The sequence below is a fragment of the Ranitomeya imitator genome, chromosome 6 (assembly GCF_032444005.1).
Source record: "Ranitomeya imitator isolate aRanImi1 chromosome 6, aRanImi1.pri, whole genome shotgun sequence".
Lineage (NCBI taxonomy): Eukaryota > Metazoa > Chordata > Amphibia > Anura > Dendrobatidae > Ranitomeya > Ranitomeya imitator.
In genome coordinates, this window is record NC_091287.1 from 551230463 (window position 1) to 551258240 (window position 27778).

Below are 27778 nucleotides of genomic sequence, written 5' to 3' on the forward strand. Positions count from 1 at the left end.
CCGGGTATCGCAGGGGTGCTCGGGTATGCACAGGGTATCGCAGGGGTGCTCGGGTATGCACCGGGTATCGCAGGGGTGCTCGGGTATGCACAGGGTATCGCAGGGGTGCTCAGGTATGCACCGGGTATCGCGGGGGTGCTCGGGTATGCACCGGGTATCGCAGGGGTGCTCGGGTATGCACCGGGTATCGCGGGGGTGCTCGGGTATGCACCGGGTATCGCGGGGGTGCTCGGGTATACACCGGGTATCGCGGGGGTGCTCGGGTATGCACCGGGTATCGCAGGGGTGCTCGGGTATGCACAGGGTATCGCAGGGGTGCTCGGGTATGCACCGGGTATCGCAGGGGTGCTCGGGTATGCACCGGGTATCGCGGGGGTGCTCGGGTATGCACCGGGTATCGCGGGGGTGCTCGGGTATGCACCGGGTATCGCAGGGGTGCTCGGGTATGCACCGGGTATCGCAGGGGTGCTCGGGTATGCACAGGGTATCGCAGGGGTGCTCGGGTATGCACCGGGTATCGCGGGGGTGCTCGGGTATGCACCGGGTATCGCGGGGGTGCTCGGGTATGCACCGGGTATCGCGGGGGTGCTCGGGTATGCACCGGGTATCGCAGGGGTGCTTGGGTATGCACCGGGTATCGCGGGGGTGCTCTGGCATGCACCGGGTATCGCTGGGGTGCTCGGGTATGCACCGGGTATCGCGGGGGTGCTCGGGTATGCACCGGGTATCGCAGGGGTGCTTGGGTATGCACCGGGTATCGCGGGGGTGCTCTGGCATGCACCGCGTATCGCTGGGGTGCTCGGGTATGCACCGGGTATCGCGGGGGTGCTCTGGCATGCACCGGGTATCGCAGGGGTGCCCGGGTATGCACAGGGTATCGCGGGGGTGCTCTGGCATGCACCGGGTATCGCAGGGGTGCTCGGGTATGCACCGGGTATCGTGGGGGTGCTCTGGCATGCACCGGGTATCACAGGGGTGCTCGGGTATGCACCGGGTATCGCGGGGGTGCTCTGGCATACACCGGCTATCGCGGGGGTGCTTGGGTATGCACCGGGTATCGCGGGGGTGCTCTGGCATGCTCCGGATATCGCGGGGGTGCTCGGGTATGCACCGGGTATCGCGGGGGTGCTCGGGCATGCACCGGGTATCGCGGGGGTGCTCGGGTATGCACCGGGTATCGCGGGGGTGCTCGGGCATGCACCGGCTATCGCAGGGGTGCTCGGGTATGCACCGGGTATCGCGGGGGTGCTCGGGTATGCTGTGGGCTGGTATTTTTAGGCTGGGAAGGGCCCAATAACCAGGGATCTTCCCAGCCTGATAATATCAGCCCCAGCTGTCTGCTTTACGCTGGCTGGTTATCACGACCCAACGTCATTTATTTATTAGCGTAATACATGTCCAGTAAACCACATGCAAGACACTAATTATATATCTCACAGATTTATTTCTATCTATTTATCTAGGCTAACATACCAAAGAGAGACAAAAAAGCATAAAAAAAGCATGTGGTAAAATGCATTAAAAAAAAAAGTAAGGAAAAACGCAAGTGAGCTGAGATGTGGGATTCATGTGCAAATTCAGCTGTGTGAAAGCCTGAACAAACACTTATCATGGGGACACGACTTAGGCTTCTTTCACACTAGCGTCGGAATCTCCCCGTCGCAATGCGTCGGGGAGAGATTCCGACGCTAGCGTTTGCTGCATTGCACAATGGGTGCAGCGGATGCATTTTTCCGGCGCATCCGCTGCCCCATTGTAAGGGTGCGGGGAGGTGGGGGCGGAGTTCCGGCCGTGCATGCGCGGTCGGAAAAAGCGGTCCGTCAGGAGAAAAAAACGTTACATGTAGCGTTTTTTGCTCCCGACGGTCCGCCAAAGCACGACGCATCCGTCGCAAGACGGATGCGAAGTGTGGCAATCCGTCGCAAATGCGTCGTCAATACAAGTCTATGGGGAAAAAACGCATCCTGCAAGCAGTTTTGCAGGATGCATTTTTTTTGCAAAACGACGCATTGTGACGGATTAAAATAAAACGCTAGTGTGAAAGTACCCTAAGGCTTCTTTCACACTTCAGTTGTTTGGCGTCAGTCACTTCCGACATAGTGACGGATCGACGGATCCGTCACAATTGTTGAGAAAACGGTTCTAACGGATCCGGTTTTTTGGCGGATGGAACGGACGACCATCCGTCACAATCCGTCGCTAATGCAAGTCTATGGGAAAATAGCGGATCCGTCAAAAAAAATGACGGATCCGTTATTTGAGGAAAATGCTTCATCGCTTCAAGATCATTGCCTGAATGCTCCAGACCAGCAAACTGCCAAAACTTCTGCTCTTATAATGTAGAAGTGGTCACACTTGCTGATGAACACTAAATTTTACTACTTGCCTCAGTTTTCTCTTGGAGATTCACTCCCAGGTCAATGAATCGTTCCACTATGGACAGCCGGTTCTCTCTCACTGCGATCATGAATGGAGTTAGACCAGATTCCTGTTGATATGATAAAGAATCAGCGAAGTGTTACAATGCCCCTGATTAAACGGATTGACCAGTAACTTGACATTGTTTGATGGGTGAGGGTCTGACACCCGGTACCCCCAACATTTAGCGGTATAATGCTCAGCACCGTACGCTGTGCCGTGGTTGGATAGGTCACCAAACGGTACCATGGTGGTCTACATGGATGTCCACTACGAAACGGAAGGTCCTACAGTGACATGGAGCCCGTGGGGCCGTCTGGGTGGGAAACGCGTCGCAGATTGTGATGTAACCTCGGGACAGGAGTCACCCGTATTGCACTACCGCTGGCTGGGCGCCACACACAAATACTTTGGGTGTCAGCTCCGGTTACAATGACTCAGTCGGTTTTTGTTTCATTGTGTTTATCTCAGTCATCTCCTCTCCCCAGAATAATAGTCGGCTTCCAGGAATGCTTTCTGGGGGTGCAGGACCTCACCGTGAGCCGCCTGGAGGCATGAGCGGTGCGGGGAAGGCGCTGAGACTAGGATGAGCTCCTGTACAACTTTCATAAACTTTATATGGCGGTATTAATCAGGCACTGTATGGCGGTGTTATGTCACTGTCATGTTATGGCAGCATCATGTGGACATTTTCAGAGCAGTATTTTTAGGGCTATGCAAAGTGTAACTGACATTATGCAATCTACATATTAATAACCCCACTGAGTGCACAAAATACCGCCCTGATGCGCATGCAGACCACACGCAGAGAGGTGAATAGTCAGTACGCCGATCTGTGAGATGTCATGCACAGACGCACAGACTTACTAATTATGCCGTACACCGCTCTGTATGTGGTTTGCATGTAAGAGATGTGCACAATAGAGCAGTATTTTGTGCGATCGGTAGGGTCTCATGATCTGGCCCCCCACCGATCGTCAGCTATTTGCAATTTCTATTATACATAAAAAATTAGCCAAATGGTATTTACAATTTGAGCACATAATGGTGGCGCTATCATAGAATCCTATGGCAATGTTGTTTGAGTTATGTAACATTAACAGACTGTATAGCAGCAGTATTAAAACCGTATGGCTGTATATTTTTTGCCCTTTATGGTGGTGTTCTGCAGGAATTCTACGGTGGGGGAATCGGACAAGTTATCTGTAAACTGTGTGGCAGAATTACTGAGCTCCGTATGGATACATTATTGAAAAGTGGATGGCAGTATTATTTGGAAAATACTTCTCAGTGTTATTGGTGCTGATATTATTGGGGGCTTTATGGCTGCATTATTTAAGCACTATTACTATTATTTAAACACTATACAGCAGTATTATTTGGGCATTCTATCCTGGTATTACCTGGCACAGTTTGGCAGCATTATAGCGATACATTATGGCATCATTATTGCGGCATTGCATGGAGGCATGTGGCACTGTATGGCAATATGATTTGCACACTATGCGGATGCATTTAGCAGTATTACTTGGCGCTATATAGCTGCCTTTTTTGACCACATCATGGTAGTCTTCAGCCTTTGCATAGCGGTATTTAGACACTGTTTGGCGATATTATTTGCAGTGGTATTATTAGTGCACTGTACGGTGGTACTACTGGACTCCTTCCCTCTAAATGCTATGGTGGCAACTGACTGCAGCATCTAAAAGGTTAATTGTTGCTCTCGACCAGGAGCGGTGGTCTCTCCTTTTCTCAGACCACCTAAGTGCCGCGACCGCTATTGACTGCACCATGTAAGGGGTTAAATCGGAGGATCCATCTTCTTTCCCTTTCTCTAACCCCCCCGAGTGCCCCAGCCTCCATTGACCGAGGCATTTAAAGGATAAAACTTTGAAGATAGTTGTTTTCAAGGACCCCCACAGTGTCAGCCGGAGCCCCCCTATGCCTGTCAGTCAGCCGGTCACACTGGCACAACGGCAGCACCCACCTGATCAATTCCTCCTGGACAAATAATAGAATTTAGCTGCATTTCCAGACACAACCACAAGTCGAAGGTGGCGCTGTTTCTTAAAGAGACATCCCCTTTAATGATTATATTACACTATGGCAAATACAGTAACTACATTATTAGATGTTATTTTTATGCCCCAGGAAATTGTAATTTCATAAATATTAACACCCCCCCCCCCTCCCCAATACTTATATAATTGGCGTCGCTCAGACATTAAATTAGAAAATGGCATAAATGGCAATTACAGAAAGAAGAGTGAAGTTTAGGAGATTGTAGAGCTAGAAGTATTCGCTATAATGAAGAGTTAGTGTCGTCACCCACTGGGTCGGTCTCAGAGGTTCCCAGATCCCCTTTGTCGATCCCTTTCAGTGTCTGCTCCAGGGTGATCCACTCCCCTCTGGTGGCCAGTGGCAGGATCCTGCTCTCCGCCTGGGCCATGGTGTGGGGCCCCGAGAGCGGCATGGGTCTGACATGTATGTGCAGTGTGTGCCCAGTGCCAGGCAGACTTAGCAGGGGGTAATGACCCCTCCACATCCTCCTCTAGTGACTCAGGCTCCCAATCACAGGCGCGGGCCAGCCCGGCTCTACTAGACGCCTCCTGTGTAGCTTGGTTACCTTGGCACTGGGCTCATTCAATGGGGGGCGGAGGAATTTGGCATTTTCTCCCAGAAAGAAACAAAAAAGAAACAAAGTATCTCTTACTTTCCGAAGCTCGATACAAATTGTCATTTATTTTTTACGTTACAATAAATATTAAAGTATCCGGCGCTTTCAGAAGTTTGTTGAAAAAGTATCATTTAATTTTATACTTTAATAATAAATTATAAAGTGTCAGTTACATTCGGAAGTTTCTTACAAAGTATCATTTATTTTTATACTATAATAATAATAACAATAATAAATAATAATAATGTATCCGTCACCTTTGGAAGTTTCTTACATTGTATTATTTATTTTGATATAATAATAATAATAATAATAATAATAATAATAATGTATCCGTCACTTTTGGAAGTTTCTTACAAAGTATTATTTATTTTGATACAATAATAATAATAATAATAATAATGTATCCGTCACTTTTGGAAGTTTCTTACATAGTATTATTTATTTTGATACAATAATAATAATAATAATAATAATAATAATAATAATAATAATAATGTGCCCATCACTTTTGGAAGTTTCTTACATAGTATTATTTATTTTGATACAATAATAATAATAATAATAATAATAATAATAATAATAATAATAATAATAATAATGTATCCGTCACTTTTGGAAGTTTCTTACATAGTATTATTTATTTTCATATAATGATAATAATAATAATAATAATAATAATAATAATAAATCCGTCACTTTTGGAAGTTTCTTACATAGTATTATTTATTTTGATATAATGATAATAATAATAATAATAATAATAATAATAATAATAATAATAAATCTGTCACTTTTGGAAGTTTCTTACATAGTATTATTTATTTTGATATAATGATAATAATAATAATAATAATAATAATAATAATAAATCCGTCACTTTTGGAGGTTTCTTACATAGTATTATTTATTTTGATATAATGATAATAATAATAATAATAATAATAATAATAATAATAATAATGTATCCATCACTTTTGGAAGTTTCTTACACAGTATTATTTATTTTGACCCCGAATGGAGCGGATGTGCACATATTCGACCTGCGGATGGGACTGCTGTGGAGGTCAAGTGTGCGCACCTTCCACTCCATAAGTACTGAGCTCTGCAGACCTCCGGTGATCAGTAGATCATCCTTTGTCCGATAGATAGTTGTCAATGATCATCGAATCGAAACCACAGACATTTTTTTTAATTTTTTTTCTGCCCCCTTGGATTGTGACGTGGATCAGAATAGGATCCATTATGAAAATCAATAATATTGATATTTCTTCCCTTTATTATAATCTTCAAACTTTCTGCCCCTTTAAAAAATGTGTCTTTTATGTATATAGATTTCAGTTCTTCCAAGAACATATGAAGAAATCCGGATCAGTAGACGTCTGAGGATGTTCTGTGCGCATGCCCGAACTTGACTTCACAAGGGCCTTCCCGATGCGCTGCGGTGTGTTTTTAAGCGATCCCGGTTGCCTAGCAACGGTGGATCGCTTGAGTTCCACTTGCGCAGGTTGAAGTGCCCCCACGTGGTGTGGTCGCGCTTGCGCATGCGCCGCTATGGAACTAAACGTCATCGCTTATTGGAAACTCCTGATTGGCCCATAGTCTAGACATATACTAGCTCCCGCACGGCGACAAAGACGGCGAAACGCGCGTAGGGGTGGCAGGTCAGAGTTTATTTTTCATCTCATTATATAAGTATTGGCTTAACTTTGCACTTTGTCACCTTAATTTTTCTGCATAGCGGGGATCTCTTCGGCACTATTGACACTTTAGTCGCTTTGGCATTATTTCTAACTTACTCTCCACCTCTCATGAGGACAACTCTCATTATTGTGGACATTCGGAGTAGCTGGCTGTTAGATTTTTGTAATGCCTCCTGCTTACACAGCAATCTCTAACTTTATTGTGCTGCTCGATTCTTTACCCTTTATGAATCATTCAGGGCTAGACGCATAGATTAATTTTGTATTCTGCTTTAATAGCACTGGATTGTCTTATCTACTATATAAAGCTGAATGTGTGTGTATGTGTGTATGTCCGGGATTGGCATCTGCACCGTCGCAGCTACAGCCACAAAATTTTGCACAGTCACACGTCTGGACCCCGAGAGCATCATAGGCTATATTGTGAGGCGAAATTTTAACCCCGCGCGTTCCAATTCACCAAACAATTTTGCCCCTATCTACATAATGGGGAAAAAAGTGAAAGGAAAAGTGTTGGAAGCGTCGCAGCTACAGCAACAAAATTTTGCACAGTCACACGTCTGGACCCTGAGAGCGTCATAGGCTATATTGTGAGGCGAAATTTTAACCCCGCGCGTTCCAATTCACCAAACAATTTTGCCCCTATCTACATAATGGGGAAAAAAGTGAAAGGAAAAGTGTTGGAAGCGTCGCAGCTACAGCAACAAAATTTTGCACAGTCACACGTCTGGACCCTGAGAGCGTCATAGGCTACGTTGTGAGGTGAAATATTAACCCCGCACTTTCCAATTCACCAAACAATTTTGCCCCTATCTACATAATGGGAAAAAATGAAAGGAAAAGTGTAGGAGGCAAATTGACAGCTGCCAGATGTGAACAAGGGGGACTTAAAGAATGAGAGCGATGGCGCCAAAGAGTATATACCGTACAGTTGCTAAGGTGGGGCCCCGACATGAGATACTCACCACACATGGGGATATGAACACACACACAAAATGCGCCACACACTACCACATGCTTGAACACATATTACCCTCAGCACACATTTCACCACAAATACACCAACCTCGCCACATAAAAGTCAAAACACAAAAGTCGCCACTCAAAACTCGCCACGCGCAGAACTCGCCACATGCAAAAACTAGGCTCTTGCAAAACTCGCCACAAGTGCAAAATTCTCCTCATGAAAAACTCGCCACACGCAAAACTTGCACACGCGGAAAAATTGCCACATGCACAAAAGTTGCAACACATGCAAAAGTTGCTTCACACAAAACTTGCACATACTCAAAAGGCACCACACATAATACTCGCAACGCGCAAAACTCGCCATGCGCAAAACTTGCTGCACACAACTTGCTACACTAACCTGTCACATGCAACTCGACACACAAAAAGTTGCTACACGCATGTTGCTACACAAAACTCATCTCACAAAAGTCGCTACATGCATGTCGCCACACGCAACTCAACACACACAACTTGACAAACGAAACTCGCCCTAAAACACACACAAGTCTGGTATTATCCTTCAAAAATAAAAATCTGATTAATAAGCAGACAAACTACAACAATTGCACCATATAGGAAATACGGCAGCTGTCAGTCACATGACCTGTCTATTATGTGTATGTGTGAGCTAATATATACTGCCAGGGGGAGGGCTTCCTGTTGGCTGGGGATTTATCAGGCTGCCAATTTAGCTTACAAATACTGAGGTAAAAATACTGAGCAAATAACGTGTGAACGAGGTCTAATACAGGAGGAGATGACACACAGGTATATACTATATACAGGCGAGATGACACACAGATATATACTATATACAGGAGAGATGACACACAGGTATATACTATATAGAGGAGGAGATGACATATAGGTACATATATATACAGGAGGAGATGACATACAGGTATATACTATATACAGGAGGAGATGACACACAGGTATATACTATATACAGGAGCAGATGACCTACAGGTATATACTATATGCAGGAGGAGATGACATACAGGTATATGCTATATATAGAAGATGACATGCAGATATATACTATATGCAGGAGGAGATGACACTCAGATATATACTATATACAGGGGAGATGACACACAGGTATATACTATATACAGGAGGAGATGACATACAGGTATATGCTATATATAGAAGATGACATGCAGGTATATACTATATGCAGGAGGAGATGACACTCAGATATATACTATATACAGGGGAGATGACACACAGGTATATACTATATACAGGAGGAGATGACATACAGGTATATACTATATATAGAAGGAGATGACATTCAGGTATATACTATATATAGGGGAGATGACACACAGCAGGTATATACTATATACAGGGGAGATGACATACAGGTATATACTATATACAGGAGATTACATACAGATGTATACTATATATAAGGGAGATGACAAACATGTATATACTGAGGTGATGAGGTGAAAATGAGAGGTGTGAGGTGAAAATGAAAAGGTGTGAGTGCAAAATGAGAGGAGTGAGGAAAAATAGTGGAGTGATCAGAAAATGACAGATGTGAGGTTGAAATGACAAGTGTTAGGGGGGAATGAGAGGAGTGAGGGAGAAAATGAGAGGAGTGAGGGAGAAAATGAGAGATGTGAGGGGGAAAATGAGAGGCGTGATGGGAAAATAAGAGAAGTGACGTGCTATAACTAACCACAGATATTTACTATGCCCAGGCAACGCCGGGCTCTTCAGCTAGTTGTTAATATTTGCCAATCCTTACATGGCACCACCTTTTGCATCAAAATGGACAAAATTTCTACAGAATTTTGGGAACATTTCAAACTCTTTTACAGCAGAAGCTGAATTGAGGCTCTAGTACTTTGTGCCGGAGGACCCCCATATCCGCTGTTTGGTGACCCACATTCACGTCTCTGCTCAGCCTGATTCCCCACTAGGGGGCAGCCTATGACTACGTGTATATCTGCACAATGGTCTGAGGTTACCTAAGGCCTTGCAGGGACACTCAGGATCCCCGCAGGACGTCCCCGCGACAGATGAGGCCTCAGACCCTCAGTATCAGGACATTGATATTGTAATTGTGTAATCCATCACGGCACTCGCTGCTCCAAATCACTCATCATGGACGCGGCACTATCTGATCTGGCAGCGCTCGCCATGTCTGAGCCTTGTAATGTATCCCCCATAGTATGGCGCGGGCCCAACGGCTCATTGTGTAATTAGCAGACACAATATGGTCGTGGCTCCAATAACATCCATTGCATTCTTTCCTAAGGGGTATGTTCATCCGTGATCACCATTTTGTTTATGGCTTTTTTTCTAAAAAGTTCAAAAGTTTTGAGCTGATCTAAATCTGGATATAATCGTCTTTATCAGCCTCTTTATATATATATATATATATATATTTATCTACTATATAATTGTCTAAGGGTCATTCCGTCTGTCTGTCTGTCACGGTTATTCATTCGCTGATTGGTCTCGCCAGCTGCCTGTCATGGCTGCCGCGACCAATCAGCGACGGGCACAGTCCGGAAGAAAATGGCCGCTCCTTACTCCCCGCAGTCAGTGGCCAGCGCCCGCGCCATACTCCCCTCCGGTCAGCGCTCACACAGGGTTAATACCTCTAGAATACCCGATGCGTTAGAATCGGGCCACCATCTAGTATCTATATACAGCTCTACATTGGACTCTGTACCAAACTCAGCTCTGCGTTATTCACCACTGTATTAGTTCTGCATTGGACTCTGTGACAAATCCAGCTGTGCTACTTCTGTTACTTCACTCAGAAACTATGTCTTGTCATTTTTTTCAATGCTAAGTTAATTCTGCTACATTTGTCTCTCCTTCTCCTTCCCCAGGTCTCCGCTGTTTCCTTCTGGATAAGGACTTTGTTACACTTGTTGTTTTAATGTAATCTCTGCTTCATTGGAATGCTTGGCTCTCATTTGCTCCTTCTGATGCCATTTTGCCCTTTCTGTTGTTCCATCTGGATCTCCCTGCTGTACCAATGTCACCAATCTATCGTGCAAAACAACTGCTCAGCTGGACCAAGGGCTTTGATGGCCCAGCTCATTAGATCAGACATAACACAACTGATACATTGTACTCAATAATATCACACTTTGCTGGAAGCTCTTAGTAATTACTCCTGACAGACAGAAGTTAATTTCTTAACTATTTCTTTATAGGAGGATTTGGCACTTTCACCAAATCACCCAAGAACGCAGAAACACTTCCCCATTTCCCCATCTAGATATAAGGGTTCCATTGTAAGCAGCAGTACCCGGGCCCCGATGTCTGAGCACACCCCCTCTTTCACATAAGGAAACATAAATATTGTTAATGTTTTATCCACCTGACCTAGTTCCTGCTCTGTTCTAACTCTGCTACATCAGTTTCCTCTCTTCAAACTATGCTACATCAATCATTGCTGTTCCACCTCAACTACATCAGTTTTCGTTGGTATAGTTATGTTACATTTGTCATTGCTTTTTTTGATCAGCTACATCAGTATCTTCTGTTCCAGCTATGCTACATCCATCATTGCTGTTCCAGCCCAGCTACATCAGTATATGCTGTTCTAGCTATGCTACATCTATAATTGCTGTTCCATCTCAGTTACATCAGTATCTGCTAAACCAGCTATGCTATTTTTGTCATCACTGTTCCAGCTCGCTGCTAAATCAGATTCCGCTGTTCCAGCTCTGCTATATCCGTCATTGCTGTTCGAGCTCAACTACATCAGTTTCCACTCTTTTAGCTATGCTACGTGTATCATTGCTGTTCCAGGTCAGCTACAGTGCTTTGAAAAAGTATTCATACCCTGTGAACTTTTTCAAATTGTTTCATGTTACAGACACAAACTTACGGTAAATTAATTTTATTGAGAGTATTTGACAGTATATGACATGTGAAGGAAATTACACAAAGTTTTCTAATTATTTTAAATACCGTATATAAATTTGCTAATTGGGAGGTGCACAAGTATTCAGTCCTATATAGTCTGATACCCCTAAAATAGAAACCTCAGTGACCAATTGCCTTCAGAAGTCATAGAATTAGTAAATTGAGTCCACCTGTGTAATTTATTCTCAGTGTGAAGGCCTCAGAGGTTTGTGTAAGAACATTAGGGATCAATCAGTATCAGGGAAACCAAGGAGCCCACCAGACAGGTCAGGGATAAAGTTGTGGAGAAGAGTAAAGCTGGGTTAGAGTATAAAAATTAGTCCCAACTCTGAACATCTCATTGAGCAGTGTTCAATCCATCATCCAAAAATGGAAGGTGTATGTCAGAACTGCAAACCTACCAAGACATGACAGTCCACGTAAACTGACATCCCAGCAAGGCGAGCCCTAATTAGAGAATAAGTAAAACGTTATGTGTGTTGGAAAACTAACACTGCACATCACCGTGGAAACACCATCCCCACCATCACACATGGTGGTGGCAGCATCATGCTGTGGGGAGGTTTTCGTTCAGCAGGGACAGAGAAGCTGGTCAGAGTTGCTGAGAAAATCGATGGAGCTTCCTTCAGGGCAGTCCTGGAGGAAAACCTGTTAGAGGCTGTAAAAGACTTGAGACTGGATTGTATGTTCACCTTGCAGCAGAACAACAGCCCTAAACATCCTGCCAGAGCTACAATGGATGGTTTAGATCAGAGCATATTTATGTATATGAACGGCCCAGTCACCATCCAGACCGAAATACCACTGAGAAAGAATCTGTGACAAGATGTGAAAATTGCTGATCACAGACTTCTCCATCAAATCTCACTGAGCGAGAAATGGTTTGCAAAGAAGAAGGGGCAAAAATGCCTTCTCTAGATGTGTAAAGCTGGAGAGACAGACACCAAAAGACTGAAGCAATAATTTCAGTGACAAGTGGTGCTGCAAAGTATTGTTTCAGGGGGCTGAATACATACGCACCACACAATTTTAAGATTTATATTTCTAAAATATTGTGAAAACCCCATGTGTCATTTCCTTTATACATCATAAATACTTGCTACTTTGTGTTGGTATCACATCAAATCCCAATCATAAACATTTAAGTTTGTGAGTGTAATGTAAAAAAAATGTGGGAAAAGTTCACAGAGTATGAATAATTTTTCAAGGCACTGTACATCAGTGTTCCAGCTAGGCTACATCCGTCTCTGCTGTTCAATTTCAGTTGGTCCAGCTACATTAGTTTCCGCTGTTCCAGCTACCATACCTCTAACATTGCTGTTGCAGCTCTCTGCTACATCAGTTTCTGCTGTTCCAGCTACCATATCTCTGACATTGGTGTTGCAGCTCTCTGCTACATTAGTTTCCACTGTTCCAGCTACCATACCTCCGACATTGCTGTTGCAGCTCTCTGCTACATCAGTTTCTGCTGTTACAGCTACCATACCTCCTACATTGGTGTTGCAGCTCTCTTCTATATCAGTTTCTGCTGTTCCAGCTACCATACCTCTGACATTGCTGATGCAGATCTCTGCTACATCACTTTCTGCTGTTCCAGCCACCATACCTCCGACATTGCTGTTGCAGCTCTCTGCTACATCAGTTTCCGCTGTTACAGCTACCATACCTCCGACATTGCAGTTGCAGCTCTCTGCTACATCAGTTTCCACTGTTACAGCTACCATACCTCCGACATTGCTGTTGCAGCTCTCTGCTACATCAGTTTCTGCTGTTCCAGCTACCATACCTCCGACATTGGTGTTGCAGCTCTCTGCTACATCAGTTTCTGCTGTTCCAGCTACCATACCTCCGACATTACTGTTGCAGCTCTCTGCTACATCAGTTTCCGCTGTTACAGCTACCATACCTCCGACATTGCTGTTGCAGCTCTCTGCTACATCAGTTTCCGCTATTACAGCTACCATACCTCCGACATTGGTGTTGCAGCTCTCTGCTACATCAGTTTCCGCTATTACAGCTACCATACCTCCGACATTGCTGTTGCAGCTCTCTGCTACATCAGTTTCTGCTGTTCCAGCTACCATACCTCCGACATTGGTGTTGCAGATCTCTGCTACATCAGTTTCTGCTGTTCCAGCCACCATACCTCCGACATTGGTGTTGCAGCTCTTTGCTGCATCAGTTTCTGCTGCTCCAGCCACCATACCTCTGATATTGCTGTTGCAGAGGTGCGAGTAGACTGCTACGCCATATTTATCCTGCAGGGGTCAGTACAGCTCAAAAAGATTAAAAAAATCTATAATGTGACCCTGCAATAAAAAAAAGGGGGTCTTTACAAAAACGCAGCAATATCCGTCTATTTGTCCGCCGCTGATACCCACTGGCTGACCAGTGCCAGAATCAGGCGTGACTGTGGCACCAGAGGGGTTAACAGTTACACTGCAAAACCCACATAAAAAAGGCTTGAGGCAAATCTCAATGAAAAAAGCGCGTCTATAATGCACGCCGCGTTCAGCGCGGTGTCTTGGCTGAAAAATTCATATAAAAACTGCTTCTAAAAGACTTTTTGGTTCTGGATCAATGTTTTTTTTTCTTCCTGTTTTGAACTATAGTATAGGGTGATGCAAAAATGCCCCCCCCCCCCCCCCCCCCCAGAAAAAAAGCGCTATAAAAATTGCAGGAAAATTAAACTTTTGCCACAATTTACACATGAAAAAGTAACCCAGGAATCCCTGTAATAAGGAATGTGAGAAAAAAAAACGTTACGTGCGCACCGTCGACGCGTTTTCTCATTTAAATGGATGGAAAGAACAGAGTAGAAGCATTTTCTTAATGTGGATTTTGGCATCAAAAACATTTAAAAAATTCCACTATAACAAACCCTTAGAAAAAGCAGCAAGTCAATTTTTTGGTCGGTCGCCCATTAGAACTCATTATTATTTTTTAGATTTTTATTTTTTATTTTTAGGAGATAATAAAAGAAAAGGTCACAAAGCTTTTCCTACGGGCAGAGAGTCTCAGCTGAAATAACCAAAAGGCGAGAAGTGAATTTCCACCAGATTAGAAGCCGAAGTATTTGGACGCCGTGCTCTGTGTTCTCTGCCTTGGACTTCACCAGCTCATCCTCCTGGACCCTTCGTAGGGACAGGGCCGGCTCCAGGTTTTTGAGGGCCCCGGGCGAAAGAGTCTCAGTGGGCCCCCCCTTTAACACATACCCCGATTCATGATCGCATATAAACACAGCCATGTAGTATATAACACTGCCCACGTAGTATATAGCAGCCCATGTAGTATATAGCAGCCCACGTAGCATATAGCAGCCCATGTAGTATATAGCACAGCCCACGTAGTATATAGCAGCGCAGCCCACATAGTATATAGCAGCGCAGCCCACGTAGTATATAGCAGCACAGCCCACGTAGTATATAGCAGCAGCCCACGTAGTATATAGCAGCGCAGCCCACGTAGTATATAGCAGCGCAGCCCACGTAGAATATAGCAGCAGCCCACGTAGTATATAGCAGTGCAGCCCACGTAGTATATAGCAGCGCAGCCCACGTAGTATATAGCAGCAGCCCACGTAGTATATAGCAGCGCAGCCCACGTAGTATATAGCAGCGCAGCCCACGTAGTATATAGCAGCGCAGCCCACATAGTATATAGCAGCGCAGCCCACGTAGTATAAAGCAGCGCAGCCCACGTAGTATATAGCAGCGCAGCCCACGTAGTATATAGCAGCGCAGCCCACGTAGTATATAGCAGCGCCACTCACTCAGTCACTGGTAGGACTAGGAGCTCCTCCTGAATATGCCTCATAACTTCAGCAGCACGGCAGCCAGCCAGGGGCGGAGAGCAGAGCAGAGAACGTGCTCTCTCCGCCCACAAACAATGTCACACTGGCTGCCTTCTCTTAACCCCTATGTGCCTGCCTGGCTGCACTCACTGAGAGAGAATATGCTTGTGTCAGAGCTGGCACATAGGGGTTAAGAGAACGCAGCCAGCAGTGACTTTGTGGGCGGAGAGAGCATGTTACCTCCTGCTCTGCTCTCCCAGCTGTATCTATGACAGCATGAGTGGGCCCCCTCTCTCCCCAGGGCCCCGGCATTTGCCCGGTGCGCCGGGTGCTGACGCCGGCCCTGCGTAGGGATATTCACACCTTCTAGAGGGATGTCTCTAGGACATGCCATCGCTTTATGAATATTGGCCAAACCATCGTCCATCCATCGGCCATCTATTGTATCTGGGGCCCTGTCACGATTCACACCGTGACCGTCACCGCTACGTCACGGATCGGGGTGACTTTAGGCCAACAGACGGCTATCACATGTGCAGGGGGGCTTATCTTAGTTATCCCTCCACTGCTACAATGTGATGAAAAAACACACACAAGGCTATTGACCTCTTAGTTTACAGCAGGGGCTTATTTTAGGTATCCCACTGCTCTTCAATATACCACGAACTGCAGGGATTTATGTATATCCCACTTCACAGTTCCGCTTGAAAACTTGCAGCTCTCTGGTGCCCCCTCACCCTCAGGTCAGATTAGGTACTGCACCTAGGGTAATTAGTCGCCAGAAAGGCTGCCTGCTATGTACTGGCTATTGGGCATGCTGCAGCGAGGCGATATAACTACTCCCACTCAGGCAGGAACAATAATTATCAACGCCGCAGTCACCACGACTCCCAAAGGCACAACACACGGTATGCTGCCACCAGCTCCGTTTAAACGGGTCCAAAGCTAACCCAAAACAGTAGCGTAATACCCTTCAGAAGACTTAGGGTACGTATTATAGCAGGAAGAACGAAAACTAGTCATTTATATATTTTACTCCGAAATTAAGGCAGTGATTATAAAAAGGCATATAAAGATGTTACAATATGAGACAATTGAAAATATGTACAAAGGCAATTATAAAAATAACAGGGATTAAATAAGAAATCAACACTTACATGTGATCAGATCATGGTTGGCAGAACCAGGCTAGTGGGCGGAGCTCTCATATGTCCCAATTCATCAGGGCTAGCAGTCAGGGCTCCTCAGGTAAAAACTAACTGCTGGGGGCCTGGCAGAAACTTATAAACCGCAGCCTGTGACATCACCAAGAGGGCTGGTTTACCCAGACCCTCCTCTCTCCTCAGCCTTACAGTTTTCTCCAACAATTCTTACGATTTGTGTATTTTCGGTCCAGAACATGTCAGAATCAAAACACACCCAGCATTCACCTTATTTTAAAATTGGCTTTCTAATGAGACCAAATTTGTGCTATTTGGGACACACAGTTCCACAGAAATCCATACTTTGTACCTGATGGAGTTAGAGGCTCATGTTTACAGCGGCTGGCAGATCCGCCGATGGACGTTAACAATATGCACTTTTTATTTTCCTAGCCTAAATCGTTGGCCCAATATCTTGCAATATTAGGACAAAGAACCTCATGTTTTAAAAGGGAGATCCGACCAGTTTCAGCTGGTACAACTGTCTATGCATCTACTATACCGATCGTAAAAATTCCTTTAGGAGGGGCATGAGGGGTTTGGGAGCTGAAAGTCAGGAATGCAGCAAGAAGCAATAAAAGCTCTTCTACACCCATTGAAAAGAAAAGCTAAACTCTGAAGTGAAGGGGTGTCAACGCCCACCCTATAGGTGCTGGCAGAGAAACTAAACTTATTATATACATTTTCCTCACAGGCCCCTAATTTATCTCTCCCAACTCCTCCATACACAGGAGCCGTTCACTCCGCTGAGCGCTTCCTTGTCCTCTACGATAGAGCCGCTGCCGGACTTCCCTGATGGCGGCTTATCCTGACGAGAACCATAGAATTGGCAATCCAAAACTGGACATGTTGGATCCTCTTGTCCTCCGACATAATCTGCTGGATGAGACTCGCGAGGCACCAAAACATATCAAGCTGTCAGTCGAGCTCGAGGACACTGTCAATCTTGACCAAATCCACAACTTGCAGAAGCCTCCACCATGCTTCACTGTTCCTGCAGACCCTCATCACTGTGCCGCTCTCCATCCCTTCGGGAACAAACTGTCTTCTGTTCCAGCCAAATATTTCACATTGTGACTCATCAATCCAGAGACCTGCTGACATTTTTCTGGTTCCCATGTTTTTGTGCATAAGTGAGTGACTTGGCTTCCTTTCCATGTGGAAAGTTTCGTTTTTTGGCCATTATTTTCCCATGAAGACCACTTCTGGCCAAAGACTAGTTGGGTGTAGCCGGTCCCACTGGCTGCTGCCAGTTCTGAGCTGATGGCACTGCTGGACATCTTCCGATTTTGATTGAAAGTAATATGATGTATCTGCTTTACAGTTTCCTTGGCTGACCCCGGCCTCTATGGTCCTCAACATTCCTCATTTCTTGCTGCTTCTTGCTGAACACATCATGTGATGTAACCCCGTCTGCTCGGACGTCTGTTCCTGGATGACACCTGGCTGATGCAGTATAACTACCTTGTGTCTTAGGGTATGTTCAGACGTTCAGGATTTCCATCCTTTTTTTTTCAGGACAGTTTTTTTTAAAAAACTGCAGCTCTTGGCAGAAAACGCAGGTCCTTTTTTTGGTCCTTTTTTTGTCCTTTTTTGATGCGTTTTTTTATCCTTTTTTTATGCAGTTTTCTATGCAGAGACTGTGTGTTTCCTAGGAAGCCCTACCCCTAACCCTAACCCTACCCCTATTCTAACCTTAGTGAAAAAAAAAAAAAAAAATTCTTAATTTTTTTATTGTCCCTACCAATGGGGGTGACAAAGTGGGGGGGGTGTCATTTACTATTTTTTTATTTTGATCACTGAGATAGGTTATATCTCAGTGATCAAAATGCACTTTGGAGCGAATCTGCCAGCCGGCAGATTCGGCGGGCGCACTGCGCATGCGCCCGCCATTTTGCAAGATGGCGGCGCCCAGGGAGAAGACGGCCGGACGGACACCGGGACGCCGGGTAAGTATAAGGGGGGGAGATTAGGGCACGGGGGGTGCATCGGAGCACTGGGGGGGGGGGGGCATCGGAGCACGGGGGGGGCATCGGAGCACGGGGGGGCGGGATCGGAGCACGGGGGGGCAGCCACACTCCGCCCACGCACTTCCGCCCGCTCCCCCGCACTTCCTGCTGCAGCGGTTCTGCACATCAAATCGCAGTAAAACCCGCAGATATATTTTTGATCTGCGGGTTTTACTGCGATTTTGACCTCACAATGGAGGTCTATGGGTGCAGAACCGCTGCGGTTCAGGAAAAAGAAGTGACATGCTCCTTCTTTTTTGCCGCAGCTATTCTGCGCGGCTTTTTAAACGAAATTACGGATCATGTGCACAGCAGTGACTGTTTTCCATAGGGTTACATTGTTATGTACCCTGCATGGAAAACAGCTGCGGAACCGCAGCGGCAAAACCGCTGCGGTTCCGCAGTAAAAAACGCACTGTGTGAACATGGCCTTACTGTGCTCAGCCTTGCCATGGTGCCTGTCCTGTGACATACAACTGTTTTCCACAACCTCACCTAGGTTGCAGAGTTTGTCTGTTCCTCACCCAGTTTTAAGCCTCTAACACAGCTGTTTCTGTTTCAGTTAATGATTGTGCTTCAACCTAAATATGAAAATCATCATTATCAATTGATTGCTGATTGTTAACTGATACAGATAAACTATTAACACTTCTGTTTCTGAACGTTTCTTACTTTGCGGTGTTTTCCCCACCTGCCTACAAGCTCACTTCACACCAGATACTATTTCTATACTATTTACACGAGAGGGGGGGCAAATACTTATCAATAATCACAGTTTACTGCCGGGATACTGGCTCCATCATTCCATGGACGTTCTGATCATCGCACGTCTCCGGTCACAAGGATTTAATGTCATCTGACTCCCGGGCCCCCGGGCCACCAGGACGACATATATAGGATATCCTCATGACATGGGTAAGGTTTCCACACATGTCTGACTACTTAACATTCCCGACACCCCCGCCGCAAACACTGGAGATTACTGGGCCTCGCTAAGTAGAAAGAACTGGATCAGAGCGGAGCGAGGGCACAAGGTGGGGGGCAGTGAGAGAAGACCCCGGTGCCGTCCGCCCGGCTACCCCATAAATGTCCTACCAGTGACAGGTGGTCGCTCTGCAGACTAAGGACCACGCGGAGGGGAAACAACGAGGCCAGAGAAGACTCTCCCCTATTAAACCTGCAACATCTCCACCAATGCATTAGGCCAGTTGATTAGGGATCAATTTCCCAAGTGATCAGTCGATTCCTATAAATCAGGCAGCTGAATCCTCTGGTGATCAACATATTCCTACAGATCCGGTAGCTGAATCCCCTGACGATCAGTCGATTCTTACAGATCAGGTAGCTGAATCCTCTGGTGATCAACAGATTCCTATACATCTGGTAGCCGAATCCCCGAGCGATCAGTCGATTCCTACAGATGCAGTAGCTAAATCCCCGAGCGATCAGTCGATTCCTACAGGTCCAGTAGCTGAATCCCATAGCGATCAGTCGATTCCTACAGATCCAACAGCTGAATCCCCTGGCGATTAGTCGATTCTTACAGATCCGATAGCTGAATCCTCTGGCGATTAGTCGATTCCTACAGATCCGATAGCAGAATCCCCTAGCGATCAGTCGATTCCTACAGCTCCAGCAGCTGAATCCCCTGGAGTTTAGTCGATTCCTACAGGTCCGGTAGCTGAATCCCATAGCGATCAGTCAATTCCTACAGATCCAACAGCTGAATCCCCTGGCGATTAGTCGATTCCTACAGATCCGATAGCTGAATCCTCTGGCGATTAGTCGATTCCTACAGATCCGATAGCTGAATCCCCTGGCGATTAGTCGATTCTTACAGATTCAGTAGCTGAATCCCTTGGCGATTAGTCGATTCCTACAGATCCAGAAGCTGAATCCTCTGGTGATCAATAGATTGCTAGAGATCCAGCAGCTGAATCAACTGGAGATCAATTGATTCCTACAGATCCAGCAACTTAATCCTCTGGCAATGAATTGATTACTGCCAATCCAAATGCTGAATTCCCTGGTGATCAATTGATTCCTACAGATCCAGCAGGGGTATTCCCTGGCAATCAAGGGATCATAAGTCACAGGCAGGATTGCGCCTGTAGAAAGGGATCTACTGCTGTGCTGGGGTCAGAGTTGGGCAGACAGATGTGCAGGCCCATGTTGGTCACTGCCTGCAGGTGTACAGCCCCGCTAACCTCCTACCTATCGGCCTCGCCGCTTCCTCTGATTAGCGGCCGGTGTGACGTCATCACGTAGCTGTGTGTCAGAAGAATGACATCATACCGGAGGGGCCCAGACAAGAACTGCTGATGGGGCCCCTTTAAGGACATCATTAATTTGCTCACTTGGACCTGAAACATTTTGATTTGTAAAGCTGCACAAAGATGTTCTACATGGAAATGTGCAGATGTAGCAGAGCTGAGTGTGATTACAGTAAGTTATATGTACAAAAGTAGCAGAGCTGAGTGGTTACAGTAAGTTGTGTACAGATGTAGCAGAGCTGAATGTGCGATCACAGTCAGTTATATGTTCAGATGTAGCAGAGCCGAGTGTGTGATCATAGTTATATGTTCAGATGTAGCAGAGCGGAGTGTGTGATCACAGTAAGTTATATGTACAAAAGTAGCAGAGTGGAGTGGTTACAGTAAGTTATGTGTACAGATGTAGCAGAGCCGAGTGCAGATGTAGCAGAGCTGTGTCATCACAGTAAGTTATATGTGCAGATATAGCAGAGCCGAGTGTTATTAGTTACAGTTACGTCCATATATATTTGGACAGAGACAACATTTTTCTAATTTTGGTTATAGACATTACCACAATGAATTTTAAACAAAACAATTCAGATGCAGTTGAAGTTCAGACTTTCAGCTTTCATTTGAGGGTATCCACATTAAAATTGGATGAAGGGTTTAGGAGTTTCAGCTCCTTAACCTGTGCCACCCTGTTTTAAAGGGACCAAAAGTAATTGGACAGATTCAATAATCAAATAAAATGTTCATTTCTAGTACTTGGTTGAAAACCCTTTGTTGGCAATGACTGCCTGAAGTCTTGAACTCATGGACATCACCAGACGCTGTGTTTCCTCCTTTTTGATGCTCTGCCAGGCCTTCACTGCGGTGGTTTTCAGTTGCTGGTTGTTTGTGGGCCTTTCTGTCTGAAGTTTAGTCTTTAACAAGTGAAATGCTGCTCAATTGGGTTGAGATCAGGTGACTGACTTGGCCATTCAAGAATATTCCACTTCTTTGCTTTAATAAACTCCTGGGTTGCTTTGGCTTTATGTTTTGGGTCATTGTCCATCTGTAGTATGAAACAACGACCAATCAGTTTGGCTGCATTTGGCTGGATCTGAGCACACAGTATGGCGGCTCTGAAGACCTCAGAATTCATTCGGCTGCTTCTGTCCTGTGTCACATCATCAATAAACACTAGTGACCCAGTGCCACTGGCCGCCATGCATGCCCGCGCCATCACACTGCCTCCGCCATGTTTTACAGATGATGTGGTATGCTTTGGATCATGAGCTGTACCGCGCCTTTGCCATAATTTTCTCTTTCCATCATTCTGGTAGAGGTTGATCTTGGTTTCATCTGTCCATAGAATGTTCTTCCAGAACTGTGCGGCTTTTTTAGATGTTTTTTAGCCTTTTTCTTCTTGATGCTTATGAGTGGCTGCACCGTGCAGTGAACCCTCTGTAGTTACTTTCATGCAGTCTTCTCTTTATGGTAGATTTGGATATTGATACGCCGACCTCCTGGAGAGTGTTGGTCACTTGGTCGGCTGTTGTGAAGGGGTTTCTCTTCACCATGGAGATTATTCTGCGATCATCCACCACTATTGTCTTCCGTGGGCGCCCAGGTCTTTTTGCATTGATGAGTTCCCCAGTGCTTTCTTTCTTTCTCAGGATGGACCAAACTGTAGATTTTGCCACTCCTAATATTGTAACAATTTCTCGGATGGGTTTTTTCTGTTTTCGCAGCTTAAGGATGGCTTGTTTCACCTGCATGGAGAGCTCCTCTGACCGCATGTTTACTTCACAGCAAAACCTTCCAAATGCAGCACCACACCTCAAATCTACTCCGGGCCTTTTATCTGCTTAATGGAGAATGATATAATGAAGGTATTGCCCACACCAGTCCATGAAATAGCCTTGGAGTCAATTGTCCAATTACTTTTGGTCCCTTTAAAAACAGGGTGGCACATGTTAAGGAGCTGAAACTCCTAAACCCTTCATCCAATTTTAATGTGGATACCCTCAAATGAAAGCTGAAAGTCTGAACTTCAACTGCATCTGAATTGTTTTGTTTAAAATTAATTGTGGTAATGTCTATGACCAAAATTAGAAAAATGTTGTCTCTGTCCAAATATATATGGACCTGTGTATATGCAGATCTAGCAGAGCTGTGTGTGATCACAGTAAGTTATATGTGCAGATGTAGCAGAGCTGAGTGTGATCACAGTAAATGTGTGCATACGTAGCAGAGCTGAGTGTGTGATCATAGTAAATTTGTGCAGATGTAGCAGAGCTGTGTGTGATCACAGTAAATTTGTGCAGATGTAGCAGAGCTGAGTGTGTGATCACAGTAAGTTATATGTGCAGATGTAGCAAAGCTTTGTGATCACAGTAAATTGTATGTGCAGATGTAGCAGGGCTGAGTGTGTGATCACAGTAAGATATCTGTGCAGATGTAGCAGAGCTGAGTGGGCGATCGCAGTAAGTTATATGTGCAGATGTAGCAGAGCTGAGTGATCACAGTAAGTTATATATGCAGATGTAGGAGAGCCGAGTGTGTGATCACACTAAGATATCTGTGCAGATGTAGCAGAACTGAGTGTGTGATCACAGTAAGATATCTGTGCAGATGTAGCAGAGCCGAGTGTGCGATCGCAGTAAGTTACATTTGCAGATGTAGCAGAGCCGAGTGTGTGATCACACTAAGATATCTGTGCAGATGTAGCAGAGCTGAGTGATCACAGTAAGTTATATATGCAGATGTAGGAGAGCCGAGTGTGTGATCACACTAAGATATCTGTGCAGATGTAGCAGAGCTGAGTGTGTGATCACAGTAAGATATCTGTGCAGATGTAGGAGAGCTGAGTGTGTGATCACAGTAAGTTACATTTGCAGATGTAGCAGAGCCGAGTGTGTGATCGCAGTAAGGTATTGGCAGGTTATACAGAGTGACAGGTAACCGTGCTGCCATATTCACTCCGCCATGAGTCAAAGGACTCATTCAGCTCTGCTACATCTCACCGCATGGTGTGACACTTAAGGAGCCGGGTATAAGTCGCTTTCCATTCAGTCATAACTTGGAGGAGCCGATCCGAGAATCCCGCAGAATTATATCGACTTACAAACATAAAAAAAAAAAAGCAGAGAAGTAATAACACGAGATCTGGATTAGACGGACGCCGCGCTCGCCGAGAAATATGCTTAGGAAGCTTATGTTATTCCAGGAACCGGACAATGCAAAGTATTGAGCCCGAACCCGTGAGCAGAACGACGGCCACATAGCTAGAATTCTCCAAAGGGCAAAAAAAAAAAAAAAATAGCTTTGCAAAAAGCCTCAGTATAAAAAAAAATAATGATATCTGAGCTGCAATACCAGACACAACCAGGGGGCAAGTGTGGCGCTGCTCTAGGAAAAAAAAAAGTTTTCTAATCCCAGACAATCCCTTTAAACACAGATATCCACTCGATAGTAATACTTCTAGGACTCCAGCAAAGCTGTGTTCTGATGGATTCAGAGGTAACACGAAACACCCCATCCTGTCTTGGATTTTGGCTCTTTACACTGCAGCGCTGCTCTATTAAAGCACAGCCATGACCCCCCCCCTGCTTAATGGCATTAACTTGCAATCTAAACCCCCCCACCGGTCTCATCAGTCACTGGGTGTTGCTTTACACTGCAGCTCGGCTTCATTTTGGCCACAGCTAGGATCAGATCCCTCAGCCGTAAAAGCCAACATGACGTATTAGTGGCTCTTGTCCTCCGCACCGGGAGAACTCAATCACACAATTCAGATTTCTTACAGCGACCACCAGGGGGAGCTCCGTGAATTATATTATTGAGTACAGTGTATAATAATGGGCAGCAAGTGCGTCAGCTCCCTCTAGTGGCGGCTGCAGGAAGGCCAAACGTCATTATCTCTCTTCACATTTCCATCCAAACTTTCTAATCAGAACTTTATTTTACCATTGATTTTTACCTGACGTGGATTTTAGTTTTTTTGCAAACTTAAAAGGTGTTAAAAGAAGCTCAAAAAGATTGAAGATTTGCTCAGTCATTTTTTTTTGTGTGCTTCTTCAGGCAGCATCTACCTGATAGCATTGTGTGGACATAGCCTTTGGATATGTTCACGTGCCCCTCTCCCCCACCACGTTAGGAGTTTTTGCAGCAAAAACTCTCCAGTTGAGATTTGTGGTTTTTGGAGAGTCTTTGCACCAAAAACTAGTGCTAATCTTTTTTTTTTTTTAATCCGAGCCCACGAACTGTCCCGAGGCCAAAACCTGTCCCGAGGCCAAAACCTGTCCCGAGGCCAAAACCTGTCCCGAGGCCAAAACCTGTCCCGAGGCCAAAACCTGTCCCGAGGCCAAAACCTGTCCCGAGGCCAAAACCTGTCCCGAGGCCAAAACCTGTCCCGAGGCCAAAACCTGTCCCGAGGCCAAAACCTGTCCCGAGGCCAAAACCTGTCCCGAGGCCAAAACCTGTCCCGAGGCCAAAACCTGTCCCGAGGCCAAAACCTGTCCCGAGGCCAAAACCTGTCCCGAGGCCAAAACCTGTCCCGAGGCCAAAACCTGTCCCGAGGCCAAAACCTGTCCCGAGGCCAAAACCTAAGCCTGAAATTAACAGTAAGGTTTTGCGCACACAGAGTTTTCAAAGTGGTCAAAAACTGCCAAGTTTTTAATCTGGAAGAGTTTTTGAGTTTTTCACTTTATTAAAAAGTTTTGAAGAGTTTTTAAATCATTTTTTTTCCTTGAACTTTTAATTGTAGAGTGCTCAGATTAGACTACAGCAGCTTCCGTCAGAAATAAAAAAAACAAACAACCCAAAGTGTGCATGTTATTAAAAAAAGGCAAACTTTTTGGTTTAAGCATTTGACTATCTTCAGGCTTTTCTATAAGGGAAAAAAATATATATAAATGTCGTGAGCTGAAATGTGAATGAGGAATGAATTATTTTTGATTTTTTTTTTTTTTTACAAGAATTGTACAAAAAAAAAATGAAAAAAACAATGAGGTTATTTTACAGAATTGTCCAATTATCTCCTAATTTTTCCTCTGAAAACAGCAACACAAACCCCCCAAAATTTAGAGCTCCCCCCCCATGAAAAAAGAAAACCAAGACTCTTCAATTTAATAATAAACTCCAGTGCCATTTATTTTATTCCGAAATCTCCAATACATGGACATAATCAAAGTGTTAAAAGACACAAACTCCTCGATTGGACGAAGTCGTCCTAGAAGAATTTTTCTTTTTTTTTTTTTAAATTACAAAAAAAAAAAAAAAATTTCTTCAAGTCACAAGAAATCCTCCGGTCGGCCATTTTTTTTGTTTTACAGAATATGTCGTCATTCATCTTGTAGAACACGTGATGTGTATAAAAGTGATTCTGTTACATACAGCGTCACAACCGTTTTATTATTTCTACCAAGCTCAATACCGAAAAATCTAAAAAATAAAAATATATATATAAAAAAAACAAAAACATCAGCACTGAGCTCCCCGACACTCATCCGAATGGCGTGCGCTGTGACCGGTGCGAACCGACGGCTGTTGCACAACCCTCTGCAGGAAGAGGTAGATTGGACCTGTAAATACAAGTGCGATACAAAGCAGGCGCTGCAGATTTACGGTTATGGAACCACCGTTGGAATCGATTTTATATATTTTTATACATTTTTTTTTTACTTTCTTTTAAGTTACCCTTCGAGTTCATACAGTCATGAAGGAAACCCCTTTTCCGAAAGTAGATCAAGGGAAAAAAAAAAAAAAAAATGTAACAGACATTTGTACATGTGAGTCAATCTTCATTTTAAAAGTTTAAGTTTTCAAAAGTTTTATAAGTTTTTTTTTTTTTTTCTTTATACCCTCACAGATAATCTGACCTTATGCCCCTCCTCTCAACCCTTTTCCATCTGTGACTTAAAGGCTACTGTGACCCCCCCCCCCCCCCAAAAAAAAAAAGAAAAAAAAGAAAAAAAGAAAACCTTCAGTCAGCACGCGCAGATTTACAGGTTGAAAAAAAAAAAATTCTTATTTTTACAAAGCGTTTAGAAATTGATTGAGCAGATGCCAAATCCACATTTTTTTTTCTAATCTCCCCGTTGTGGTTGCTGGCGGCACTTCCAAACTTTTTATTTATTTTTTTTAAAAGATAATTCGAAGACGAGAACCTTGTGAAATGGATCGAGCTGGAGAGGAGAAGCGGTATATTAAGGCTCGGATGTGTCAGACGCTTCCTATAGTGTGTGGTCCGATGGGACAAGATTAGTAACCAGTGCACCCTTTATCCACAAGGGGGCAGCAAAAAGGAAAAAGACAAAAAACACACAAAATACACCAGAGGCATCTGATCTCCTTCACATGGGCGGTATCTGCTGGTAGGGGAATATCCGGCGTTTATCTGCCGGAATTAACCCTGTGTATGCTATTGCTGGTACTTCTAGTACTGGCGGATTTGAGTCAGATGATGGCTGGAGGAAGCGGCGGACTTCATGGCAGAAGCTCGTGTTACGGGGGAGGGGGATGGGGCGCCCGTGTGAGAGCTTTGGCAATGAGTCTGGGCGTCTACATGATGCAGCACTTGTTTTTGTGGTTGTGAGGGTCCTTGAATCGTAGTCTCTGCTTTGGCCGGTATTTTTCCAGGTACGTCAGTTGTTTGCTGTTGATGGCGCCTCTGCGCTTTCTGCAAGTGAAACACATGGCGGTCACTGAGGAGGACAAGTGATCGTCGTACAAGAGCAGCAAAGCCAAGGGGGCGAGATTACAAAAGAAGACATGGCGCAAGCTGCATAGCGGGAGGGGCAGGAGGGCAGGAAAGGGCCGGGG

The 27778-nt window shown here is 44.9% G+C and overlaps 2 protein-coding genes across 2 annotated transcripts in view; both read right to left on the minus strand.

Moving 5' to 3' along the window:
• LOC138643469 (serine/threonine-protein phosphatase 6 regulatory ankyrin repeat subunit B-like) overlaps positions 1–4891 on the minus strand; it is a 72970-nt gene extending 68079 nt beyond the window's left edge. Inside the window, exons 1-2 of the mRNA XM_069732375.1 lie at positions 4751–4891; positions 2387–2488 (exon numbers count right to left, since the gene is read on the minus strand). Coding sequence (XP_069588476.1) covers positions 2387–2488; positions 4751–4891 — 243 coding nt within the window. The remainder of the gene's footprint in view (positions 1–2386; positions 2489–4750) is intronic.
• A 21190-nt stretch (positions 4892–26081) lies between these two features.
• Positions 26082–27778, minus strand: part of PTP4A3 (protein tyrosine phosphatase 4A3) — a 73756-nt gene continuing 72059 nt past the window's right edge. Inside the window, exon 7 of the mRNA XM_069731985.1 lies at positions 26082–27635. Within this exon, the coding sequence (XP_069588086.1) occupies positions 27518–27635 (118 nt within the window). The 3' untranslated portion in view covers positions 26082–27517. The remainder of the gene's footprint in view (positions 27636–27778) is intronic.